General features: G+C 38.8%; 1 protein-coding gene across 1 annotated transcript in view; it reads right to left on the reverse strand.

The window, feature by feature from the left end:
• Nucleotides 1-26428, reverse strand: part of ttc12 (tetratricopeptide repeat domain 12) — a 73956-nt gene that overhangs the window by 27146 nt on the left and 20382 nt on the right. Inside the window, exons 9-13 of the mRNA XM_004916092.4 lie at nucleotides 22014-22074; nucleotides 19161-19349; nucleotides 18206-18275; nucleotides 17308-17396; nucleotides 14278-14446 (exon numbers count right to left, since the gene is read on the reverse strand). Coding sequence (XP_004916149.1) covers nucleotides 14278-14446; nucleotides 17308-17396; nucleotides 18206-18275; nucleotides 19161-19349; nucleotides 22014-22074 — 578 coding nt within the window. The remainder of the gene's footprint in view (nucleotides 1-14277; nucleotides 14447-17307; nucleotides 17397-18205; nucleotides 18276-19160; nucleotides 19350-22013; nucleotides 22075-26428) is intronic.

Genomic DNA, 26428 nt, shown 5'->3' on the forward strand with positions numbered 1-26428 from the left:
CCACCCCTGCCCTATACCATGTTTATTTTGCTGTCAGTCCCATAACTAATTTCATTTTGGATTTGTGTTGCTTATTTACCTTTCTGCACTGCATTAAATATTTCCTATGGCAATCCAGGGCAACTAGTCACAAAAGTTATCAATCAACCTGTTAGTAAATGAGCCCTTATGCCTATTTAATCTCCTAGATAACACATGTAATCCCAGCCTAGGTACCAGTTAGTTTGAGATTTGGAGTGAAGACTTTTCTATTTTACCTTTTTCCAAGGTAAAGCATTAAATACCAACTGGTTGCTAGGGTCAGTATCCCCAGCAACTGGAAACCAAACCAATTGTTGAGCAAAATTGTTGCTATTGTTAGTATTGTTTAATACTTTTTCGTTCAAGCTATCTCCTATTCATTCTTCATTCTAACTTTCTCCCGAATGCCCTGTTGCTAAGGCCAGGAAGCCTGGCAACCAGATAATAAATATTATTAGTTGCAAAGTAAAAAGTTCCAGGGAAATTCATACTAAGAATAACGTAACTGGCTATTAAACTGCAAGAAGCATAATTCATTGTCATAACAGAAATGTACTTATTGTCTCTTGCTCAAGACCATTCAATACTATTTTCTATCCAGTATCTATGAGTCCTGCACTTCTGTACCCAAGTTACCCAAAGGGCATAACTGGGAATTTATTACTAACAGAGAGTGAATTGCACCAATGTACATTGTCCTCATTCTAATTGTACCAATTGCTAATTTCTAATTGGTGATTGTATAACTGAGGCCCAGTACCTGCTGGAAGTGATGCAAAACCTAAAGCCAGGGTACAATAGCCAGCTCTCTACTTCCCTCTGTATTTTAGAGGAAATATTAAGTGATGAATGCTTAATCCTTGAAGCTGACGTGTCATGCTAATTTCTTTCTTTTCTCTATACAGATTGCGATAGAGTGCAACCTTCTGAGCGATTTGTGCTTCAGTGCTTTACTCTTTTCTCTTTACTCTTTTCTTTTTCTGGCTTCTTTGTAGTTCAGCTTTTTACCATTTTCATCTGAACTTGTGTCAGAAAAAGCCAAACTTTACTGAGGGAGATGCCTTGGGTCTCCGGCCTTGTGCCGGACCCTCCTTTTGAACGAACCTCAAGCAAACGTTATTAGGCTTCTGGTTCTGCTGAGACAGCATCTGGCAAGCTTCTTTTAATTTTGCAAATTGGTTTTTGTATAGAAAGTCTGCCCTAAATACACTGGGTGAGGGGGTGCCAATTTGTAAAGTTGCTTATCTCTTTCCCAGGCCTGCGCTCCTCTCCTTCAATAATCACGCTGGTTCATAGTGATTTTATGCAGGCAGGTTTATTTGGTAGTTCATTTTGCCAGATATTATATACATTGCAGACTATACACTATAGTATTCATGTTAAAGTCTTGAAACTTATTGCTGTTCCTAATATAATGCCTATTTGTACCCCTTGTCTGCCTTTAGGTTTCCTTAGTGCAAAGAAAATGCCAGCTCTTTAGGTAATGCATCTGTTTCTTTTATAATTCCATTGTAAAAAATTATAATAAATACACTCACATTGAAACCAATGTTTTCCTTTCACAATTCTACACATTCAGTGGAAAATATATCTTCTTCTTAAGCCCCTCTCTTTCTGTCTGAATCCTTCAGTTGACTTGCCATACCTATTATTACATAAGTACACCACCTTGCCATAATCATTTTATCCACTTGTCTCTGGGCCCTTTTCATCTGTGCAGTGACAGGTGGAAAATGTTGTATTATAAAGTCATTGCAGTGTTATCTTATTATATGTGAATGAATTGCCCTGATTTAGCTCAGTCTTTGATGAAAATGTATTTTTCCCTGCAGAATATCAATACAGGTGAGATTTTGGGGAGATTACCAACTTGTAAGTAAAAGAAAAAGTCTTATTACATGTTGTGTATCATTTATCATTGCCCATGGTTAAGTGCAAGAGCAATAAGGGTGGAAAATTGCACCCTTTAGGGTCCATGCACTTAGTGGTCTGCTCAGGCTGGGCTCTGTACCTTGTCACAGATTAAGAATCTAACGTAAGATGCAGAACACAGCGCTGTCAAACAGAGGCCATTTAATGCTTGACTCCGGCATATGGTAAAAGGCTACCCTGCACCTTGCAGCACCTGTAGCTCTGTAACTTGTGTATCTGAATAAAGTGCAAGCAGGGGGCGTTCCAGGGACAGAAGTAGTCTGTTAGCATTAGAAGCTATAACTGAGAAGGGACAGTCAGGTTGGCAAAACAGTCAGGTTTAGGAATTTCACGTAACAATTACTTACAGAAGCAGCCATATCAGCAAAGAATGGTCAACGTGACCTATATGTAACTTGTTATGTATATTCATACTTTAAAATGTTGTTTTTTGGTGTCAGTATTACTTTAATGAATAAGTGCATTTATTGTAGAAATACAATGGAATATTAGAACTCAATGGGAATTTTGTTTTCAGAGAAAACTTCCTCTTTCAATACATGATTGATCACAGAAAAGTGAAGGAGGAAAAAATTCCCAACTATCTGGAGATATTCAAATATCTGGTACGTAACCCAAAATAGATATTAGATTGCCATTTTTTTCCCCAGTTTATTTTATGGCTGGATATTTTCTCCACATGATAAAACAGTGCTAGGCTCAGAGAATAATATACTTCTACTTTATGGGTCTGATTTAAATTGGAATAGCTCTAAGTAACAGATTTGTTTCTCACATTGGTGCCTTTCTTTTGTTATAGGAAGCACTGGAAGAGCTGCAGAAGACATTTTATGTCCTGAGCAAAGTTGTGTGTTGGTCTCCTGTAAGTGTCATTATTAGTATTACAGAGATTATTATTCAATGTGTGCCTTTATAACAATAAGGAAAATTATTATTCAGTGTATCGATTGTGCCCATGGGGGTGGGGGCTTCTAAAGTCCCATTTTCAGCAGACACTGCATAGATTTTAGGGACCACATGGGTACAATAATGATATTGGTACAAAGCAGTGCTTAACATTGGATCTCTTCTCCCACAGAGGACAGATGAAGTGAATCGCCTGAAGTGACAATACAAGGTGATTAAAGAACTCCATAAAGTAAGTTCTCTGATCACTGTACCTGATGCATTCCACACCCTCACTGTCCTCACCGTATAAAGCAACTATTGTTACCATCTAACAGGCACAATCATAACTTTCTTTTTTCTCTCCTCTTTGCTTTCATTCCTGTGTCTTTACCTGTACCCTGAGGCTGTAAGAACAAAGCTTAAGGAGATTAAAATGAAGATCTTGCAGAAGGAAGAAGAGTTGCAGAAGGTTGCTGGGTAGGTGGTTTGCAAATAACATTTACATATACAAGTAATATATATAAATATGTTTGTGTTTAACACTATATGAACTATGTTGTCCTTTGACCATATTGATAATGAATAGAGGATGTATGTCTAACATGATTACAGTATGTTCCCTTCTCTCCTATTCCATCTATCCCAGTATCTAGTATAGAGCCAGGCTAAAAATATTTTGCACAAGGAAGAACTGGGAGAGGGAGAAAGTTGGTCCCTTAAGAGCGCTACCCAATCCCTGCCCTACATTGAGCCCATGTGTTTTGGGAAGGACAACTAGTTTCAGGGAATACACCCCCCACTTTTTGGCTTTTAGTAATACATTTATTATTAGTAATAAATTCTGTGACCCAACAGATTTTTCCATAAACTTGTCTCTGGGTTTTTTTTTCTTAAATTCTTATGGTGAATATTGATGGAAGGGTACGGGATAAAGTGCCTCATTCTGCTAAAGGTGACTGACCAGTTGTGTGGCAGGTAACTAATACAGCTGGGAATTGCTCAAAATGGGAAAGTGGCGGTGTTGCTCAAAAAGTTGTTTGGTTAAAAAATGGCATGTTTTAATATCTCAACGGGTTATTAGAGAGGGACATATGACTTGCTGCTCTCTTGCATGGAGACTAAACGAGCACTGTAGAACATAACAAAAAGAGTTAATTATTTCCAAATGACTCAGTCACCTCAACTTGGAAGTTCCACACTATGGTCATTCACCTAAATATGAACCGTTGTTATTGCCAATAAGGAACAATAACTCCTGTACTTCTCAGGCAGCCTGTGCTTAATGAAAAGTTGCAGGATGTGGTGGGGAGAGTGGACAGCTATTAGGGCTGCACTACTTAAAGTTAATGCAAACAGTTTGCAATCAGTGCAGGGGCTATTGGAAAAAAGGGATTTTAATACCAGACATTTTCTTCTTCTAGAGTGAGTAAGTTTAGAAAAATCTCCAGCCAATCGTGGCAGAAACTTAGGGGCTGATTTACTAATCCATGAACGTTCGAAAAGTGTCCGAATGCGTTTTTTTTGTAGACGTCGCAACGGCGACGAAAAAAACCGCAAAAAATACGAAAATGTCACAAAATGTTTGTTTCCAATCCGATTCGTGGATTAGTAAATCAGCCCCTAAGAGAAGGGAAGCATGAACAGTTAAATCCCACATGAGTCAGCTTACACTATACAATTGTGTTGTGCATCATTATATTTTCCATTGTGCCCTTTGTTTGAGCCTACTTACAACAATTAGCATGGAAGCAGTACATTTTATATGGACAATATTGCTGAATATGTTAATACTCAACAGTAACCAGTGAGTATTCTCTAAAATTAGACATGAATTTTGGGAGAGCTGGAAAAAAAAACTTAAGGATTTATTTCCTCTGCTTTCATAAAGGAGTTTAACAGAGTACTATTGTAATTGTAAAGGGGTAGCTCACCTTTAAATTAACTTTTAGTATTATGTAGACATTAATATTTTAAGACAATATGCAGTTGGTCTTCATTTTTTTGGTACAATTTACCCTAGTAACCAGGCAGTTATATGCAGACAAGGGTCTGCATATCATTATAAGTAAATAGAGTAACAATAACATTTTAGCCTTTTTAGACAGGTTTGGACTGGGTAGGGACACTGGGAAAAACCTAGTGGGATCTAGCCCTCTTGGGCTCCATCCTTTTATAAGGTAACAATTACAATTATGAAAAATCCACTCAAAACAAATGGATGCGAAAAAACAGCTTGTGGTGTTTATACAAATGGCCTGTAGGTGTCACTGTGAACAAACACAGTGCACATTATCTAGTAGAATTAAGTCTAAAACAACTGGACTTTTCTGAGTTTTTCTTGAAAACGTTTCACCACTCATCCGAGTGGCTTCTTCAGTTCAAATGACTGGTAGGGAATTCCCCGGTATTTAAACTCTTGATGGTAGTAGAGTCACAGACATCCAATCACAATGGTTCCATTGAACTTGTTCAGTTAGGTGTTAGCTGAAACTGACAGGTGTAAGAAGGTATGATCCAATCACAATGGTACCAAGATTCTCATTGATGAAGGTGTTAATCCTTCAAAGTACATGACTGGAAGTGTGAACTGTTGTGAAACTGCCGGGGTAGATACTGTATATCATGACCTGGATGAATGAGAATCTTCATAGACACAGTGCACATTAATACTGTGCATGCATAGTACTTTCTAGGCTACTGAAAGTGTTAGAGTTGAAGTTCCTGTGTTGTGTAATGGCTGCATGAACCTGCTATCAAACATAACAAATTGGCGACGAGGATGTCTTTTCTATCCCTGCAGCAGCCTGCACCTTTTCTTCCAAACCCTGGTAACCTACCAGGAATTTTACTGCTTGGATTCGTATGTTTGAAAATTACATTATTGCTGCTGACCAAGGGGAGATTTCTGATGCTAGAAAGCCTGCCTTACTTATTCACTGCCTGGGAGCAGAGGGACAGCGGATATTCTATACATTACCATTAGCTGATGATACTTATGAAACAGCTCTTACTGCTATAAAGAACTTTTTTGTGCCAAAAGTAAATGTGGTTGCTGAAAGATATAAATTTCGCCAACGTGGACAGCATAATGGCGAATCCACAGAACAATTTGTAGCAGCTTTGAGAGAGCTGGTTGTTACATGTGAGTTTGGGAATCTCACAGATGAAATGCTAAGAGACCAAATAGTGGAAAAAACAAATTCACCTCGCATTAGAGAGAGACTGCTCCTGGAACATGATTTAACCCTTGCAAAGGCTATTACAATTGCTAGCCAAATTGAAACAGCAGTGGCAAAGGCTAAAACTCTCAGTCAGGGAACTACTGGGAATGTACAGGCTGTGAATTCAGCAACAGGGCCTAGGGCACATTCACATGCAAAATACAGTGCTAAGGAAAGGGATTCACCTACACTGCAAAACCATACATCAGATACAAATAAAAAATACTGCTTCCGCTGTGGTTCAACACAACACACTGCAAATTATGCTGCATGTCCTGCAAAAGCTGTACAGTGTCGCAAATGCAAAAAGGTAGGACATTTTGCTAAAATCTGCCGTAATTCTGCTAAAGATGTTCATGAAGTTACTGCTCCAAATGTTACTGTGTTAAGTGTGGCTAAAGATGGTACATCTATTCCAGACAAGTTTCTATGCACTGCTGATGTCAGTACTGCTTCTACTGACAAAAGAGAAACCATTAACCTGATGCTTGATACAGGTTCAGCTGTTTCTATACTACCAGAGGATATTTACTTGAAATACTTTGCAAAAGATCTGCTTGTTTCACCTGCTCTGAGACTGGTCAGTTACTTAAAGGATCCAATTCCTGTCCTTGGTTGCTTGCAAGTGACTGTACAATTTGAATCAAATACAGCAAAATGTGACTTTTACATTGTGAATATTGGTACTGCTATACTTGGAAGGGATCTATTTGCTGCATTAAACCTACAATTAGTTGATGGCTGCATTACTACAGCACCAGTACCTTCCTCACAGCCAGTGTCTAAAATTTCACCACAAAACAACACTCCACTGGGCTGTGCAAAGAACTTTGTACACAAAGTAAAATTGCGACCAGATGTAAAGCCAGTACGTCAGAAATTGAGGCGATTACCCTACTCTATAAGAGAGTCTGCCTCCCAGGAACTAAAGAAACTGGTAGAGCAAGATGTGATTGAAAAATCAGAATCCTCTGAATGGGTTTCACCCATTGTTGTACCAATGAAAAAAACAGGCGGTATTCGATTATGTGTTGATCTGCGTGAACCTAATAAAGCAGTTGTTATTGATAATCACCCCTTGCCACACATAGAGGAATTATTTTCAGAACTCAGAGGAGCAAAATTCTTTTCTACCCTGGATCTTCAGAGTGCTTATCATCAAGTATTACTGCATGAGAAAAGCAGAGACCTCACTGCATTTATCACCCATGATGGTTTGTTTCGTTTCAAGCGTGTACCTTATGGACTTGCTTCAGCACCAAATTGTTTTCAAAGACTGATGTCTTCTATCCTCCATGACATACCTGGTGTACAATGCTACTTGGATGATATAATTGTCTATGCTCCAACTTTGGATAGTCATGACAAGTACCTTAAAAAGGTTCTGAAACATATTGATTCTGCAGGACTGAAACTGAACCATTCCAAATGTCACTCCAGACAAACTCAGCTGTCATTTCTGGGTCATATAATTTCACAAAATGGACTACTGCCTGACCCTGACCATGTCAAAGCTGTTACACAAGCATCTACTCCATCTGATTTCCAGACCTTACGAGCTTTCCTAGGTCTTACTTCATGGTATTCTAAGTTTATTCCAAACTATGCTTCAGTTGTGGAGCCACTTAGAGCACTATTACGTGGAACTTCAAGTCTGGTTTGGTCAGAGACTGCTCAGCATAGCTTTGAAACAGTGAAACAGTTAATTGTGAACAGTCCAGCGCTGGCTTTATTTGATCCTGCACTACCAACTATGGTTACTACAGATGCTTCAGACTATGGCGTTGGTGCAGTCCTCACACAGATCCATGCCGATCAGTTAGAGCAGTGCTGTCCAACTTCTGTTGTACCGAGGGCCGGAATTTTTCCGACCTACGTGGTGGAGGGCCGATAATGGAAGCCAGTTTTGACCACTCCCCTTTTTAAAACCACACCCACTTGAAACCACACCCATGTTATCACATGACCATACCCATATTAATGGTTGTAGTACAGCAAAAATCTGCCACACTCTGCCTTCCCTACCATGCCTGTGTGCCATACTCTGCCTTCCCTACCCTGCCTTTGTGTGTGCCATACTCTGCCTTCCCTACCCTGCCTGTGTGCCATACTCTGCCTGCCCTACCCTGCCTTTGTGTGTGCCATACTCTGCCTTCCCTACCCTGCCTGTGTGTGCCATACTCTGCCTGCCCTACCCTGCCTGTGTGCCATACTCTGCCTTCCCTACCCTGCCTGCGTGTGCCATACTTTCACTGTGTGTGCCATTCTTGGCTGGTTTGTGCCAAACTTGGCCTGTGTGTGCCATACTCTGCCTGCCCTACTCTGCCTGTGTGTGCCATACTCTGCCTTCCCTACCCTGCCTGTGTGTGCCATACTCTGCTTGCCCTATGCTGCCTGTGTATATGGCACACACAGGCAGCCTACAGTGACACAATGCTGGCACTGCTCCTACAGTCTGCACAATAACTATATATTAAAAAACGTTTTAATTGCAGTACCACCTCAGTATATGTTCTTTTTGTAGTGTGCAGGGATTATTTGTGGGTTTCTACTGCTCCTGAGGTGTGAACAGGGGAACAATGGGGGTGATTACAGCCTGAGACTGAGGTGTGAACACTGCAGGGGTTGATCAATGCAGGTATTAAAAGGTGTGAAAAACACAGGGGATTACATATTTAAACAATACAGCCTGATTACAGCCTGAATCTGAGGTGAGAACCATGCAGGGGGGGGGCAGTTAATCACAGTACTGATACCATTTAAAGCTTACACAAGAGTAAGCCATCAAAGCAGCCAGGTGGGGGGCCACACAGAGGGGGGTCGCGGGCCGCCAGTTGGACAGCACTGAGTTAGAGAAAACTGTTGCATTTGCATCCAGAACACTTACAGAGGCAGAGCACAAATATTCAATGGTTGAAAAAGAAGCTCTAGCATGTGTTTGGGCAACAGAAAAATGGAGAACCTACCTATGGGGTAGAGAATTTACATTGTGCACTGATCATAGCCCTTTAACTACACTGCTTACAACAAAGGGACTAGGAAGAGCTGGAATGCGTATAGCTAGATGGTCAGAAAGGCTACTGAGTTTCAACTACAAAATACAGTACAAACCAGGTTTGAAAAATGTTACTGCTGATTGTTTGTCACGTTTACCTTTACCTGCAGCTACTGATACACTGGAGGAGGACATAGAAGTCGTGGCATTAACTGATGATATACTATCATCTACAGTTACAGCTGCTGATTTTAAGCAAGCTTGTCTCACATGTCCAGTTCAATAAAAATACAGGACATCTTACAAAGCAAATGGCCAAATTCCGAGAAGAAAGTCCGCCCTGATCTTCAACCTTACTACAGGATTAGACATGAACTGTCCTTAGTAGATGACTATGTTGTCCGAGGATCTCATCGCTTACTGGTACCAGAGACTTTGCGGGAAAAGTTCATACAACTTGCACATGAGAGTCATCAAGGAATTGTACGTACAAAACAAAGACTACGAGAACTATACTGGTGGCCAGCAATGGATGCCGATGTGGTAACTGCCATTCACTCTTGTGTTACTTGTCAGAATCATGACAAAACAGCTATCACACATACACCACCACTTCAGCCAGTACCATTTCCTGATTCAGCCTGGGAAAAACTTGCTATTGATATTGTGGGTCCTTTTACAGATGCTACTATAGACTGCAGATTTGCTATAACTTTGATAGACTATTACAGTAAATGGCCAGAAATTGCATTTGTTTCTCATATAACGTCAGCTACAGTAATAACATTTCTGTCTACAGTCTTCATCAGAGAAGGTAACCCAAAGGAGCTAATATCAGACAATGGGCCACAATTTGTCTCATCTGAGTTTGAATTCTTCCTGAAAGAGAGGAATATTGTGCATAGGAAATCTTCTGTGTATTACCCACTAGCAAATGGAGAAATTGAGCGACTACAGAGCAACCTGCCATGCAACAACCCAAGTATCTCCAGCTGAATTACTACATGGCAGACAGATGCACACTAAGTTACATGTTGCAGACATCAAATTCCCACAACATGCTCTGGCTACAAAATCATCTACTGCTGACATTGTTAAACGTCAACAAGCCAAATGCAAGGCTTATACTGACAGAAAATGTGGTGCAAGAGAAGTACATTTTCAGCCTGGATCTCTAGTCCGAGTTAAAAAGCCAGGACTACTGAAACAAGGACAGTCCAAATTTACTACACCACTTGAGACGCCAGCGAGGTCCATACACATACGAACTGTCTGATGGACGCATATGGAATGCCAGTCGTCTCTCTCCTGTTAGACATGACCTTGCAGAAGTCCCATTTGATGAAGGACATATTCCTACTCCTGATATTACCTGTGATAGGCCTGAGCAAAGTGAACCTATAAGGCGGGCTGAAAGAAACAGAAAACAACCTGCATGGACCAAGGACTATGTGATGTGAAATATGCATAATATGGCATTAAGATGCATACTATGTCATAGTTGTTGTTTATTACATTTACTGTACTGAAAAAAAATGCTTTCCTACTATAGGGGGAATATGTGGTGTTTATACAAATGGCCTGTAGGTGTCACTGTGAACAAACACAGTGCACATTAATACTGTGCATGCATAGTACTTTCTAGGCTACTGAAAGTGTTAGAGTTGAAGTTCCTGTGTTGTGTAATGGCTGCATGAACCTGCTAATAAAGCACTGTTATACCCTACTCTTCCTTGGCTATCAAACATAACACAGCTGATTGTCTGTTTTGCATTAAAAAGTGATAGAATTTAAAGGATAAATAAAAGAAAAATTGCTGGGGGTGCAAATTCATTGGTCAGCCTCCAGCTGCTGCAAGGGTTTCACTCCTACCCTGTGTAATGCAGGGGGGTCCAGGCCAGTGGCGTAATCACTGAGGGAGCAAACTCTGCAGCTGTAGGGGGGGGCGAGAGGAGAAGGGGGCCAGAAAGGATTTCAGTGATGTGTGCTTGCCAGTGTTAAATTAAATAAGCAACATTACTGCACTTGGCGCTTGCACCCTAAACTTGTGTTCACTTCATCATTTGTTTGTGCTGTCTATCTTGTTTTGGAGCTAAAAGTGTGGAGGGCCCAGGTCGGCTGATTTATTAGTGTAGGGGTGGGATGGGTGAACACTGCACTAGTAGTACCTAATATAACACCTTTGGTTCTGTGTGGCTGCAGGCCCAGTCACCTCCCCACCAATTGCAGATGACCCCAGGACCCAACAAGATCCACCTTTCTAGTAAAGCTCATAATCCTTTTTGTCACACCACAGCTCCCACCTTAAATGCTTCAAGTCATCTTGATCCCACTGTAAATGACAAGTTTTTTTCTTTAACATACTATGCTAAAAAAAAACATTAACCGCCAAAGACTCATCCTCCTGTCGCTCCTGTAATTGAATGAAAAAAGGACTTCAGGCGCAGTCCCAGTGCTTCTCTACCCATCACAAGGGTTAATTATTTGCAGAGGCTTGTGATTGCAGGTTAGCAACTCAAAAGTCATCAGACCTTATCCTATGGTGAGGCACCCATGTTTTTAATTAAATAAATACATATTTTTAACATCAGATCCAAAGTGCAGCAAATTGTACTCTTTTTTTTCTTGGATTTATTGCTTTAAAACTATTGCTCCATAAGGCTACAATTGTATTGTTATTGCTACTTTTTATTACCTATCTTTCTATTCAGCAACTTCAGTTTCTCATTCAAACCATTGCCTGGTTGCTAAGGTAATTTGAACCCTAGCAAGCAGATACTTGCTGAAATTTTAACCTGGAGAGCTGCTGAACAAAAGTTAAATAATTAAGAAACTACAGAAAATAAAAGTGAAGGCCAAATGCAAATTGTCTTACAAAATCAAGCTCTGCATAGTACAAAAAGTTAATTTTAAAGCGAACAGCCCCTCTATTGGCTTGTGGCTAAATCCCTCACTGAACTTAGTTCTTTATTAATTAATTGATTTTTTTATAAGCCCAAGCTTGAGTGGTGTTCTGCTATTAGAATAGAAAATGCCAGAAGTTTGCTAAGATTGCACAGTCCAGATTGTACTTCACATAACAGAAAATAATAACACATTCCAGGTTTTTCTGTTTCACTTCAAGACTTTATCTTAAACTTCTGTGTTGATTTATGTTGTGTTTATTTTCTTTGACAGAGAAGGGATGCTGTTTATTTATTCTAATATAAATATATATGATTTATTTTTCGAAACTGAAAAACTACAGTTACCCCGTGGGCAGACAAATATACTACAAATCTACCTGCATCTAACCAATTTATAATTTGAATATTTTCCTCATTTAAATAAATGAAACACATTTATAAAGCTTCTTATAAAGGAAGAAAGAAAACCTTTTCACAGTATGCCCAGATATGGCGAATGTAGGACTTTTATTATTCTGTACAACTTGGTTCTATAATTTTTTTGCTTCAGCTAATGGAAATCTGTGAATTAATGTTCACAGGGCTTAAAGAAAGAAATAGAAAGGGGGTAAAGTTAGCTTAGGTAATCTCCAGGAAACCTAGTCCTGTAGGGCTGCATTATCAGGAAACATACATTACATTTTTTAATTGACAAATTCAGTCTCAAAATTAAAAAAAAGAAAAAAGAAAATATCTACTGCAGTTGTGGATGTTTGGTCCACAACTGATATTTTTACATGTGTTTGAATGAAAATCTCTCTAGCATTTCACTTAATTGAGAATTTAAAGTGAGCTCAAGAATGTTCTCACATCATTCTATACGTCATTACATTTGCACATTTTTTTAAAACACAGCAATTTTATTATGTTTTTCTCTTCTGCTTTCCTCCAATATTTCTTTGTTTCTCTTATGTATTTTTTCTTTACAAATATCCTTTTCCTCATACATTGCTATATTTCTTTTCCCATAGTTCTAGTCAGTGTCATGAAAAAAAGGTCATTTTTTTAAATTGAAGTGTTCAGCTAAAGTTCCTCTTACTGTAACCCATTGCATACACTATATTCCCCCAAATGTGTTTAGATGTGATTGGCTGAAAAGAAACTGCATATGCAGCTCTCTTTTGGCTTCTGCTGATTAGCCCACCCTCTGGGTAGCAATGATTGGCTGTTAAGGTAGAAATTATGGTAGAACTGGCTAGTATTGTTTAGTGGACAGCATAATAACAGCAAACAGTTTGAATGGTGTTGTGATATAATATTGAATGTCTATTTAATAGAGCAGTGAGGATGGCTGATACTTGGAAGGGAGAAGGCTTAATTAACATAACAGACAGTGGTGGAAGGTACTTTTAAATCAGATTAGGGAGCTGGTGTTCCTAAACCTGATGAAGAAACTGTAGGAAGGAGGGTGGGAGGGAGCAGGGAGGACGAGGACAAGTAAATACATGGACGAGGGCACATGGAGGATTTCAGTATCTGGCCAAGGGTACATGGAGGGTTACAGCACATGCACACGTATGCGTAAAAACTCAATATTAATAAATATACAGATAATTTGTAAATTTGTATCAAAGTAGCTGCAGTTGAAAAAAAACATATCCATCAAATTCAACCTTTTTTCCTAGCAAAACCTTCTTAACTCCTACTTGTTCTAGTAGTGCATACAATGGATGTGACCAAAAATATTGGCACTACACTGTTTTGTTCATGGAGGGGCTCGTAATTTCTATTTGCGGCCCTAAAGGTATTATTAGACACACATTTGCAGTACAGGTATGGGACCCGTTATCCAGAATGCTCGGGACCTGGGGTTTTCCGGATAAGGTAATTCTGATCTCCTAACTTGCGTTTGCTAAAAAAATGATTTACAGTAATTAACTGTAATTAAACCACCTAGGATTGTTTTGGCTCCAATAAGAATTAATTATATCTTAGTTGGGATCAAGTACAAGGTATTGTTTTATTATTACAGAGAAAAAGGAAACCATTTTTAAAAATGTGAATTATTTGATTAAAATGGAGTCTATGGAAGATGGCCTTTCCGTAATTCAGAACTTTCTGTGTATCCACATAAGGGGTCCGATACTGTATAATGTTTTCTGAATGCCTTATGTGACTGCTGCCTACATTCTTATAGTATTCCTGTTTATTGCTGTAAAATTTAAGTCCCTGAACTAGATTACACCAGTAATCCTACTGCTCTACAGGTTCTACAGCTGTATTCAGCAAACAAGAGTGCATCAGATGAATTCAGGGGGCATAAAATTAGACTTACCTGTGTGGATTCATGCTTTGCACAAGCAGTGACCTTCCATAATCTGAATCAGTAAAGACACCAACCAGAGCCAATGTCTTGCTTTGGATCTCAGGAACCTGACTGGACAGTAGCGAAGGAATCTTTTCAACCACACTGTTATTATTGAAAAACAAGCGCTGGTTTTCTGCTGTGGGTGAAACAAAGAACCAAGAGTGTCCAGATATAGCAAGAGACCTTATAAAGTGAGAAAATTGCAGCAAAACCATTTTCAGGCACTCAAATTAGTTTGTTTATTGAAGGTAAAAATTCAGTTTAAGGTGTTGATGGCTATCTGGAACATTCCCATGCACATTAAAGGGCACCTGTTATGCTGAAATTGTTTCCCCCACCAGGGATGCAGGCTGATAGAGCCTGCACTCCAGTTGAGGTAAACAACGCTAAGCTATCCACATGAGGACGGAGCTCCCGGTGCCATGTTGTATAGTGCACATCATGAGCAAGCCTCCCTGCTTACTCATTATGCACATGTGTCTGACATAGGCGAGGTGGATGCACCTCACAAGCTTACGTGACGTGTGTGCATTATGAGTGAGTTTTGGCACTCATTTAATATGTGCATGAATGTGCCCCAAAGTGGCTACCCACACCGGGGCTCCCTCCTGGTGCAGGCAGGCTAGTGCTAATGAGAGCTGGTTTTTTTAAACACTATTGTTGCCCCCAATCAGAGTGCGGGCTCTATTAGCCCTAACCTCTCGTGGGGAAAACAATTTCATGTACCCTTTAAACATAGTGGGGTTTTTTTACTTTGGGGGGCTGATTTATTACTGCTGGAGCCTCAGGGTTTGAGCCTTTGGTTACTTTAACTATGCCTGAGTATTCACTTACCTTGTAAGTTATTATCAATTTCACTTTGAAAAAAGTAAAAACCTTAAACCTGCCAAGCTATTTATTTTTGTCAAAAACCTGCTTAGGTGTAAAAAACAATGTTCAGTTGCAAGCATGGGTAATCAGATACTGCCCTTTATTCCTCTTATTCATCTTTCCGTCCTTTTCTTACTTGTTCATGCCTTCTCAAGCACATTTAATAACATTAATCTGTACTAATTTCCATGTTTTCATCTGAATAGATATGCACAGCAAATACTGATACTCAATCCTACAGTTAGTCAGATATACTGTAAGAAATGACTTTATTATTAGCAATATGCTTTATAAATTGCTGCTCAAAATTACCTTTCTGTAGTTGCCTTTTAGCCCTTAATAACACAAACTGATATTTTAACCTGTAAGTTTTTGCTATTGTTCATAAGTTTACAGGTCAAAACATTTAAGGGGCACATTTATCAAAATGTGAGTTTACAGCTTAATACATAAAAATTTCACCCACGTTCTATTCATTCCTATGGGATTTTTAGAAGTGTATTTATCAAATGGTGAGTTCTAAGTTTTACCCTTTGATAAATACACTTCTAAAAATCCCATAGGAATGAATAGAATGTGGGTGACTTTATGTATTAAGCTCTAAACTCACATTTTGATAAATGTGCCCCTTAAATGTTTTGATCTGTAAACTTATGAACAATAGCAAAAACTTACAGGTTAAAATATCAGTTTGTGTTATTAAGGGCTAAAAGGCAACTACAGAAAGGTAATTTTGAGCAGCAATTTATAAAGCATATTGCTAATAATAAAGTCATTTCTTACAGTATATCTGACTAACTGTAGGATTGAGTATCAGTATTGGAGGATTGGCTGGGTGTTGGCCACCCAAAGCACTGACTGGATAGAAAACCCTGAACACAAACAAGGTTTTGAGGCTTATTTGGTCTACTAGATACTTAATGAGGCCCAACATGGAGGGCAATTATGACACAGGTATGGGATCCCTTATCCGGAAACCCATTATCAAGAAAGCTCCAAATTATGGAAAGCCTGTCTCCCATAGACTCTACTTTAATCAAAAAATATAGAATTTTAAAAAGAATTTCCTTTTTTTCTGTAGTAATAACACAGTACCTTGTAATTGATCCCAACTAAGATATAAATACTCCGTATTGGATGCAAAACAATCCTATTGGGTCTAATTACTGTTTTGTTAATTTTTTAGTAGACTTAAAGTATGGAGATCCAAATTATGTAAAGATCCCTTATCCAGAATACCCTTGGTGCCAAGCATTCTGGATAACGGGTCCTATACCTGTAATATTTGGCAAACTGCTGTTTGGTTATCCTAGATATTCTTGATTCTGTCTGTAACCCTTTTTTTACCAGAGAAATGAGTGAAGAAGGGGGTTAAACTTTGCAAATCCCAAGATTTGTTTTACTTCTGTACAACCTCATCTAGTCTAGCTACTGCTCACAGACTGTACAAGCCTATAGTCTAATGCCATTGCTGTAGCTGTAGGTGTATTTGTATAAGTCACCATATATCAGGGTCCAAAAAACCTTAAGAATATGAAATTAATATAAACATCTCACAATATGCTATGGATTCTTTGGTCTATAGTATTATTATGCAGAAATATTTGTTTAGCTATGGTTAGTATTAAACACTTTTTATTTCAATACATAAATAAGGCAAAGCAAGGAAGTCAGTAGAAGCAGCTTAAGATGTAGACCAGGGGTCCCCAACCTTTCTTACTTGTGAGCCACAGTAAAAAGTAAAAAGACTTGGAGAGCAACACAAGCATCATAAAAGTTCATGGAGGTGTTAAATAAGGGCTAAGATTGGCTATTAGGCAGCCTCTATGCACACTATCAGCTTACAGGAGGCTTTATTTAATTAAAAAATAACTACCTGGTTTGGGGGCACTGAGAGCAACATCCAAGGAGTTGGGGAGCAACATATTGCTCACGAGCCACTGGTTGGGGATCAATGATGTAGACAAATGTTTGACCCCTGCTCTGACACATAAAAGAATAAAGTATATACAGCAGAAATGTATCCTTAGATGTGAATGTATACAGTATGCAGCATCCTGATTTTTAGATGCTGTGTGCATTGTAAACAATAAATATCAGTACATACAAAAAGCAATAAATAATTACCATTTCCACAGCAGACTGTTTTCCATAGATTAAGGGAAGACTCACAGAGATCTATCTGATCAGCCTCTGCTTGTACTGTGTCAAGACTCCTGAAACACATTGGCATTCGAATAACAACCAAATAAGACAGCAGGTGCTAACAACAAAATATCTGTTCATTAAAGAGTTTTTTATGGTGTAGTTTTATTGCTAACTTACAATGCGTACATTGCAAATAATTAATTTCACAATTTAAAATGATACCTTGTTCCAATAAAGGTACTTTTTAAGGTGTAATATTGGTGTATGCAGCCATCTCAGGTCATTGTGCTTGATCCTGTGCTTTCAAAAAGAGCCAGCAAGAGCCACAATGCACTGCTTTTAGATAAGCTATTGCTTCTGCTACTCAGCGTTACTGGGTAAGCCATCCGGGTAATTTGCTATTGAGTGTTATTTTCAGGTAAACCACTAGGTGGGGAAAGGGAGCATTTTCAGCTATGCAGGTGTCAGGGAACTCTTACCTTCACATTGCTCTGCTGATCAGATGCCAGGGGGTAAAAGAAGGGTGGTGATAACACTCCAACTTGCATTGCAGCAGTAAAAATTGACTGATGTTTTTTAGAGCACAAGTCACAGGGCATGAGGGCACTAGGAAACCAAGACCATGTTTAGCCCCATGTCAAATTTCAAAATTAAATATAAAAAATGTGAAAACATGATGCATTTGCGTGACAGAAACCCTTTCTGCATTATCATGCACTTAACTTCGAAACAGTACCTGTCGAAACAGTCTGTACAATCCAGGCTGTTTCTCTTTTTCAAAATGTACATTTTCAAAAAGTGTTCAACATACAGCTTGTTTACTTTCATTTTTGTTTTCAGTTTTACTCCTCTTAAATGCAGGTAGAAGTAACTTTACCTTAAAATGATCTTGTTCTCTCCAATTATACTGAATCCACTATTCATTCGGAATAAGGTCTGTCCAGTACCTAAAAACACACAAAAACCATGCTGCATTAGTCCTTCAGAAATCCTAAAGGGGATGTAAAGTCAAAAATCATAATCCTTGTGTGTGTGTTATTTAGACCAAATGAAATAAATTTGCAATAAAAACCCAATAAAAATTCTCTACCATTTCTTAATTAGAAGCCCTTCTATTTTGCATCTTATACTATTCCCCTGAAATGAGTTGTGATCACAGCTCCCGGAAATTTTGAAACATAGCAGGGGACTGCTCTGTACCTGACTTAAAAAAACAAAAAAAACAAAAGCAGGGACTGTCCTATGCCAGACTTTGACATTTTCATTTGCCAGTTGCTGATAAGAGCAGGCACAGATAAGGAAGTGCAAAATAAGCAGAGACTGAGATGCCCACTCCTCATTCAGATGGACTGAGGACACTGAGGAATACAGAGCTCCAGTTAGCTGTGTTTTAACTCTGTTTTAGTTGATTGCCATCTGATTTATTTAGGACAACATCTGTCATAGTGCTTTCCTATCTTAGGTCTATATATATAAACACTGAGTTAAGTTTTTACATCCCCTTTAATATACTGTCGTTCAAGCTTTATTGCAGATGTGGGTTGGACCAAGCCTCAACAATGGTTTATCTTCTACTGAGAAAACTGCTACCTACGTTCCTGTGTCCAGTCTTGCTCTCTCCTATTTACTAAATGCAAATCATAAAGCCAGTTACTCGTGTGCTTTAATGATTATTACACAACAGTAAAGAATGCTTTTAGAGTCTACACTAAAAACATTTTAAATTGAAAATATTGAAAATATTGTGGAATACTGAGAATAGAATTTCACTAAAATATGATCTAATGTACAGTGTTGCTGCAATACAACATATATCTGTACAAGATACTTACAGTCCTTAACTACTTCGGTTAGTAGTCTGATGCCTCCTGAGTAGTATAAAGCAATCTGATCTGCTTTGGAAAGTTTCTGGAGCAGCTGAGTGACAGACACTGCATCTTCCTTTGCCACTTTCAGTTCCTCCAAAGCAACCTGTTCCTGTTTGAAGTTTGCTTCCTGTAAATCCACCGTATTAATGTAATCTATAACAAATGCAAAAAGGTATTGAAATAAAATATTTGTCTGAGTGTACCCTTAAGTATGCACTGTTACTGCAGTTAAATACATTTAGGGAATTAACCAACATGATGTAGACTGGAGTATAGTCCAGTAAATTAGTAACACTAGTGGAATAAAGCAGTTCATAGCGGTGAGGCAAGTGTAATTAATCCCCTGGTCCTTCATGTTTTTTAGTGCAGAGAAGTGCTGGTCTGGGGTCTGAGGTGAAGTAAGTGCTGGTGACACCTTGTCTTTTATTTAAGCACCAGTATACTAAGAAATTAAGCATTACAAGAAGCTTTGTTGACTTAATCCAGACAACAGTGAAGATTGTTTAACAATGATCCACCCCCAAACCCAAACCCCCCAAAACATTGTGTGTATTGGTGGGGTTAAGGAGGAACATGGATCCAGAATAATGGAAACTGTCCCTATTATAAAAGCAAGCACATCTAACAGCATGGTTTTTGCAGTAGGATTGTACAATGGGAGGGGTTTTTTACCTCCCAGTAACCTCAGTTCAGGAAGCTAGAAGAGGGAGTGACCTAGACAACTAATGGCAGTATTCATTACATGTAGTATGGCTGATTAAACAGGACTGAACATGGCAATTTCTAGGGGGGACAACTTTTCACATTTGTTCATTACCCACAATGATATCATACATGCTTGCTAGCCTTTTTATTACCCCATTGTAACTGTAAAGTTTAAGGTTGAGAGCACAAAGGGCATATGGTATCACCAAACGAGCAAATCTTCCTGTATATGGCCCTTTGTATGGGTGTACATATCACACAAATGACTGAAAGGCATGGGCGTCCGCAGAAAATTTTCCAAGGGGGGGCAAGTAAGCTAGCATCATCCTGCAACAGATAAATATATATATATATATATATATATATATATATATATATAAATATATATTTTTTTTTTTTGCAGGATGATACTAGGGGAGGCTAAATATGGCCCATACACAGACTGACCTACAGCTAATGTGACACTTAGTGGATTCGCTGCTGACGTAAAAAGTTAACCTCCCAACTACCTCTTGCCGTTCCCACTGACTTCCAGGGATACTGTACAAAAGTGCGGGTAGGGGTGCTTTTTTTTTTTACCCTAAAATGTTTAGTATTAGTAGTAAAAGTATTCATACGCGCACTTCTGTTAGGGGATCTGCAAACATTTGTGTTTGTGATCAGTTAGCTTAAAGGGGTAGTTCGCATTCGAATTCACTTTTATTTTTAATGGTTTTTCAGTTATTTAGCTTTTTGTTCAGCAGCTCTCCATTTGGTATTTCAGCAGCTATCTCGTTGCTAGGGTCTTATTTACCCTAGCAACCAGGTAGTGATTTAAACAAGAGATGGGAATATGAATAGTTAAGGGGCCTACTTGGAAAAATAAGTAATACAAAATTATAATAATAATAAAATTGTAGCCTCACAGAGCAATATTTTTTGGCCCCCATTTGAAATCTGTATAGAGGCAGAAGAGAAAGGCAAATTATTCAAAAAAATTAATTAGGAAGACCAATTGCAAAGTTGCTAGGAATAGGCCATTTTATAACATACTAAAGGTTAACTTAAAAGTGAACCACCCCTTTAGATGTGTTTATGTTAGTTTTATAGCAAGAAAGGCAGTGGATACTGACTCCCCATTATATACAGTGAGACGCAGTCCGTATTTACAAAACCAGCACATTATATGCCATGAGGAGCAGTGGGTACAGATGGCAGATATTCAGGCCCTGGCACTATAACACTGGCACTGATACACAGCATTGGCCCCACTGTAACTTACTATAAATGAACAAAACAATGACAAAAAAAAAAAAAAATTAGTAAGTGCAAAAAACAACAACACATATATAAACACACAATGAGCTTTTTCAGAGGGAAAGAGTTAACTTACCCTCCATGTGTTAGGGTAGGGGATAGATTATAAATTATTATAGATGTCAGGTCAGGCAAAAAACAATTTAATGTCAGCTAGTGATTCTTTAGAACTGTATAGTACCTGTGGGATGAAAACTGCAGCAAAAGTTGAGAGTTGGTTCTTAGGTAAAGTTACAGGGGCAGATTCTTCTTTTCAGTCTTTATTTCTGTTTCCAGTTTGCAAAATCTCCCGATCCCTGTGTGCATCTGTGCTCTGATTGGTCAATTTTACTGTCTGTGAAGGAAGCTGTGCTCTGATTGGAGAATCCACAAGAAGAAAGATCCAATCGGAGCACAGCAAAAACGGGCTTGAGGGGACAGTGCAGAAACGGAGTAAGGTTTTTGTTTTTTTTGCTACTTTTCCAGGGGGGGGGGGCAAGTGCCCCCTCTTGCCCCCTTCTGTGGACGCCCATGCTGAAAGGATAAGATCAATGGCCAGTGTCTACGCTTTGAAGTGCTGACTGGGAACTGCCATATCAGATTTGCAGTTAGTTTGTTGTTTCTTTAAATATTTTTAATGTTTTAGGATTATAGGAAGCAGACCCTCACCTTGGCTAGAAGGCAGAGGTGAAGTTCTAGACCTAGGCTAGATTAAGCTCTAGATGGGAATGACTTACCATTAATCATTTAGTGCTCCTACACCCAGCCATAGAAGATTTTATATTCCCATCCCTGCAACACCTGTGTCACAAAATTGTCTGAGCTGATGTGCCTTACCTTTCACTAGCTTTTCAAGATTTGGATCAACATCCAGTAACTTCAGATAACATTTTCTTGCCTACATAGAAAATAACATAATATAAACAAGGTACAGCTTGATTTTATTTCTATATTATTATTAAAATATATTTATATTTTCAAATGTCACATTAAGATCATTCTTTAATAGGTTTACTTCTAATAATGCCCTTTTTTTCAGAACACTAGTAATGACATACGCTTTTGACTTTTATTTAGTAAAGGCTATAATAGAAAGAAACACAACAGTATTCTTGTAAATTGGATCTACAGGTATGGGATCCCTTGTCCGGAAACCCATTATCCAGAAAGTTCAGAATTATGTAAAGCCCATCTCCCATAGACTCCATTATAAGCAAATAATTAAAATTTATAAAAATTATTTCCTTTTTCTCTGTTAAAATAAAAAAGTTCCTTGTACTTGATTCCAACTAAGATATAATTAATCCTTATTGGAGGCAAAACAACCCTATAGGGTTTATTCAATATTTAAATGATTTTTAGCAGATGTAAGTTATGGAGATTCCAATTACGGAAAGATCCCTTATCCAGAAAACCCCAGGTCCCGAGAATTCTGGATAACAGGTCCCATACCTGTACTTTTATACAGGGTTGCCACCTACTTCTATTGCTGTTTCCCACCTTAATTCTTTATGTCTTGCTGCTCCTTACATTTAAAATGCCATCTGTGAATTCCAGTGGAGATACGCTTCCCTCAATCTCTCTAAAAATAAACTCTAAACAACCCCCAGAGACCTGCTCCTGATTCTGTGCCTTTTAAAGGGCTTTACCTATGATGTTTAACTATGATGTTGAGAGTAGTAATGGGCGAAATGTTTCGCCAGGCATGGATTCGCGGCGAATTTCCGCATTTCGCCATTGGCGAATTGTTTCGCGAAACGGATGAAAAGATTTGCCACAGAAAAATTTGCTGCGCGTCCAAAAATTGACGCGGGCGACAAAAAAATAGCCGCTCGTGACAAAAGAATACCCGCCGGCGACAAAAGAATAACCGCGAGACAAAACAATAGCAGTGGGTGACAAAAGAATAGGTGCGCGACAAAAGAATATCGGCGGGCGACAATTTGTTTTTATGCGAGACATATTCACCGTTTTTTTGCCGTTTTGCGAATCTTTCAAAATTATTTTTCGGCGAAACGGGACAGATTTGCTCATCACTAGTTGAGAGTGCTATTCTGAGACAATTTGCAACTGGGTATCATTTTTTATTTATTTATTTTTTCTTTATTATTCAGCTTTTTGTTCAGCAGCTCTCCAGTTTAGAATTTCAGCAGCTATCTGGTTGGTCTAATTCAACCTAGCAACGAGTGGTTTGAAAAAGAATGGAATGTGAATAGAGGAGGACCTAAACAGAAAGGTAAGTAATACAAAGTAATAATAATAACATTCCTCTTGTAACTTGTAATTACCTTACATATTACAGGATGATAAAAATGAAGCGCTACTTAAATGCAGAATACTCTGAATATTGTTTAAGACAGAAATTTCCCACTTTGAGAAGTACAAAATTTGTATTATTTTTTTAGTGAGAAATCTACAATACAGTCCTTGCTTCTCAATTATAATCTACTTGCTGCTCATTAGAATTCACTGAGACATTTATGGGACATGTAGGGGGATTGATGCAAGAAAACTGTGACAATGGAAAAACCAGTCTAGATAAATGTAAATGCAGAAACCATTTTTCTCCACCACGCACAGTATCTGTGCATATGCCCTACTGGAAACTAATGGGGCATACATGTATTTGAAAAACCTACTGGAGAAGCAAACACGGGAAAGGTGTCTGTGTGTATGAGGTATTAGTCTTCATTACACATTATATCAACAGCTTGATATAATGGCATTTTCCTAGCTTGCCAATTATAGAAATAGCATTGCAAACTCTAACTATAGAAATGGGTGAGATTCTAACTGCACTGTTCAATTCACCTGAGAAATGATCCTTTGTGATCTGAAACAGGTTGTGTTTCTATCTTGATTTGGGTCAAGTATGGGTTAGAGCCAGGTGGGTTAGGGTCAGTGTAGGATGACTTTTTGTTGTCCTGCACATCACTACTCTCCATTGTCTTTTTGTACATTTTTCTACTCCTACCATTGCAACAAAAGTGCACAAAACTGTCTGTCACAACTTTGGCGGTATAACATGATTGGAAATGTTCCAATTCGGCAATGCAACTTCAATGCAAGGCAGTGAATGATCTAAACAGGACAGTCAGAGAAATGGAAGTTACTCCATGGTTGGTCCTTGTGAGGTAGATAATTAGGTTACCAGCACACAGATAAACCCCCGGCACAATGAAGTCCTGCTAATGAAACAACAAGTATGTTCAGCCCTATTCACTGAACTCAAGTTGACCAAGGAAGTTTACAGCCCCTTTAATAGTAATAAAAATACTACTATTGGCTTTATTTATAATAACTACAATTGGCTACTAATACTACTTTTGGCATTTTGCTCTGCACCTCATTCAACATCTACTGTACTCCCAACACTCAGCCTTTTGCTTTGCACACTGAGCCTGTAAATTAACTTTGATTATGATGTGCAGAGAGTAATATTTTGAGACAATTTACAACTGGTCTTCATTTCTTATTTTTAGTGTTTTTTTAGTTATTTAGCTTTTTGTTCAGCAGCTTTTCAGTCTGGTATTTTAGCAGCTGGTTGCTAGGGTCTTGTTTACCCCAGCAATCAGACAGTCCTTTGAACCGGGGACTGGAATATTAATAGGACTGAGATGAAATAGAAAAATAAGTAGCTTCAAAGAGCAATAGTTTTTTGGCTGATGGGGTCAGTGACCCCCGTGTGAAAGCTGCAAAGAGTCAAAAGAAGAAGGCAAATAATTAAAAACTATAAGAAATAAATAATGAAGACCAATTGCAAAGTAAGTAGGAGTAGGACATTCTGAAACATACTAAAAGTTCACTTAAACGTGAACCACCCCTAATTAACTTTCCACAAAGTTATCCCTTTTCTCTCTTACACTTCTCATGTATTCACTCAGTGGCTTATTTTACAATGGATTTAGATTTAAGGATGTGTGTGAGACTCATGGCAGCACAAGAGTAGATCTGACTACCTTAATTAAAATTATCCTACAGCTGATTGATCAAACAATTTACATTGTGCTTCACCCGACTGATCCTGCGCTGTGCCTTCCTCACATTTAATAGAAACGTTCTCTACATTTCTTGACAGTTTCAGGAGATTGTCTTATCCTGATGGACAAGTATTGTGTAAATAGAGAATCGAAATGTGAAAAGGCTATGGGAGAAAATGTTTTTTATTATACCAAAAGCAGGCACAGTGCAGAATCACTCGGCTGGAGGATAATTTTCTGTTCTGCATTCAACCTCCTTCCTGATTATTGTGCAACCATGCCCAACTAACTGCAAGATTTAGTAGCTGCACAGAGCTAAATCTGCTTGTTGTTGTTCTGCAAGTGTGACCTTTTTGTTTGTTTTCATTTTGTTTTCTAATGTAGCACTTCTTTCAATGAAAAATGCTGGTAAAATGCTAGTAATGACACTTCTAACAATTCTCTAAGAAGGGTGCTCCGTACCTATAAGGTAGCAGGTGCATTGACGGTGCTAGGAACAGCAGGGGGAGTGGAAGGGTTAATTAATACAGGCTAAGACTGGGGGGAAGGAGGGTTTGTAAAGTAAGAGGAGGGAACAGGATAGGGAAAGTAACAGCAGAGGAAGAGGCAGTACCATTACCTTGTGGAATGTCGAGGAGCATTGTCCCGCCCGCTCTTGAATACAAGCAAGGTTGGGGAGGGGTTTGTTTATGCTGTCACAGCTTGCGGTATGAATGCTTGCTGGAAGGTGGAGGCTAAGCCCCAGTTTTGGCACATGGGTGTCAAAAGGTGGAAGGTAACCTCCTAGGACAAGGGTTCCGGGAAAGTAGTGGATTCTGGTTGCCTGCTCTCACTTGCCCACCTAAAGCTGTTGCGGAAGATGGCCGGCATGGCAGGCAGCCATGGTTGGTGGTTTGGAGTGGGCAAGCATTCCAATGGGCATAACATGGATGGTTATTGTTAAAATGTTGATCATTTTATAAATTATTTTATATTTTTATATTTACAAATTTTCTGTTAATAAAGCTGTGGCCTGTTATATCCCATCCTGGACGTCATTAAGATCTCTGAGGTACCGGGGGTGGGGAAAACGACTAATGACTAAGGTGGGAAGCCTGCGTAATTGACGCTGCACTGTCAAGAAAAAGCATCCGCTTCAGACCACTACACTTTCAACTTGTGCTGTGCATAAGAAGTTGTTATTTACCAGTTGCAGAACAAATTTAAAGAAAAATGCATAGGATTGAGGAAAAGCACATGTGGCTCAGTGTCAGGTTTATTTGGAAGTAATTC

Source organism: Xenopus tropicalis, chromosome 7, assembly GCF_000004195.4.
Source record: "Xenopus tropicalis strain Nigerian chromosome 7, UCB_Xtro_10.0, whole genome shotgun sequence".
Taxonomy (NCBI): Eukaryota; Metazoa; Chordata; class Amphibia; order Anura; family Pipidae; genus Xenopus; species Xenopus tropicalis.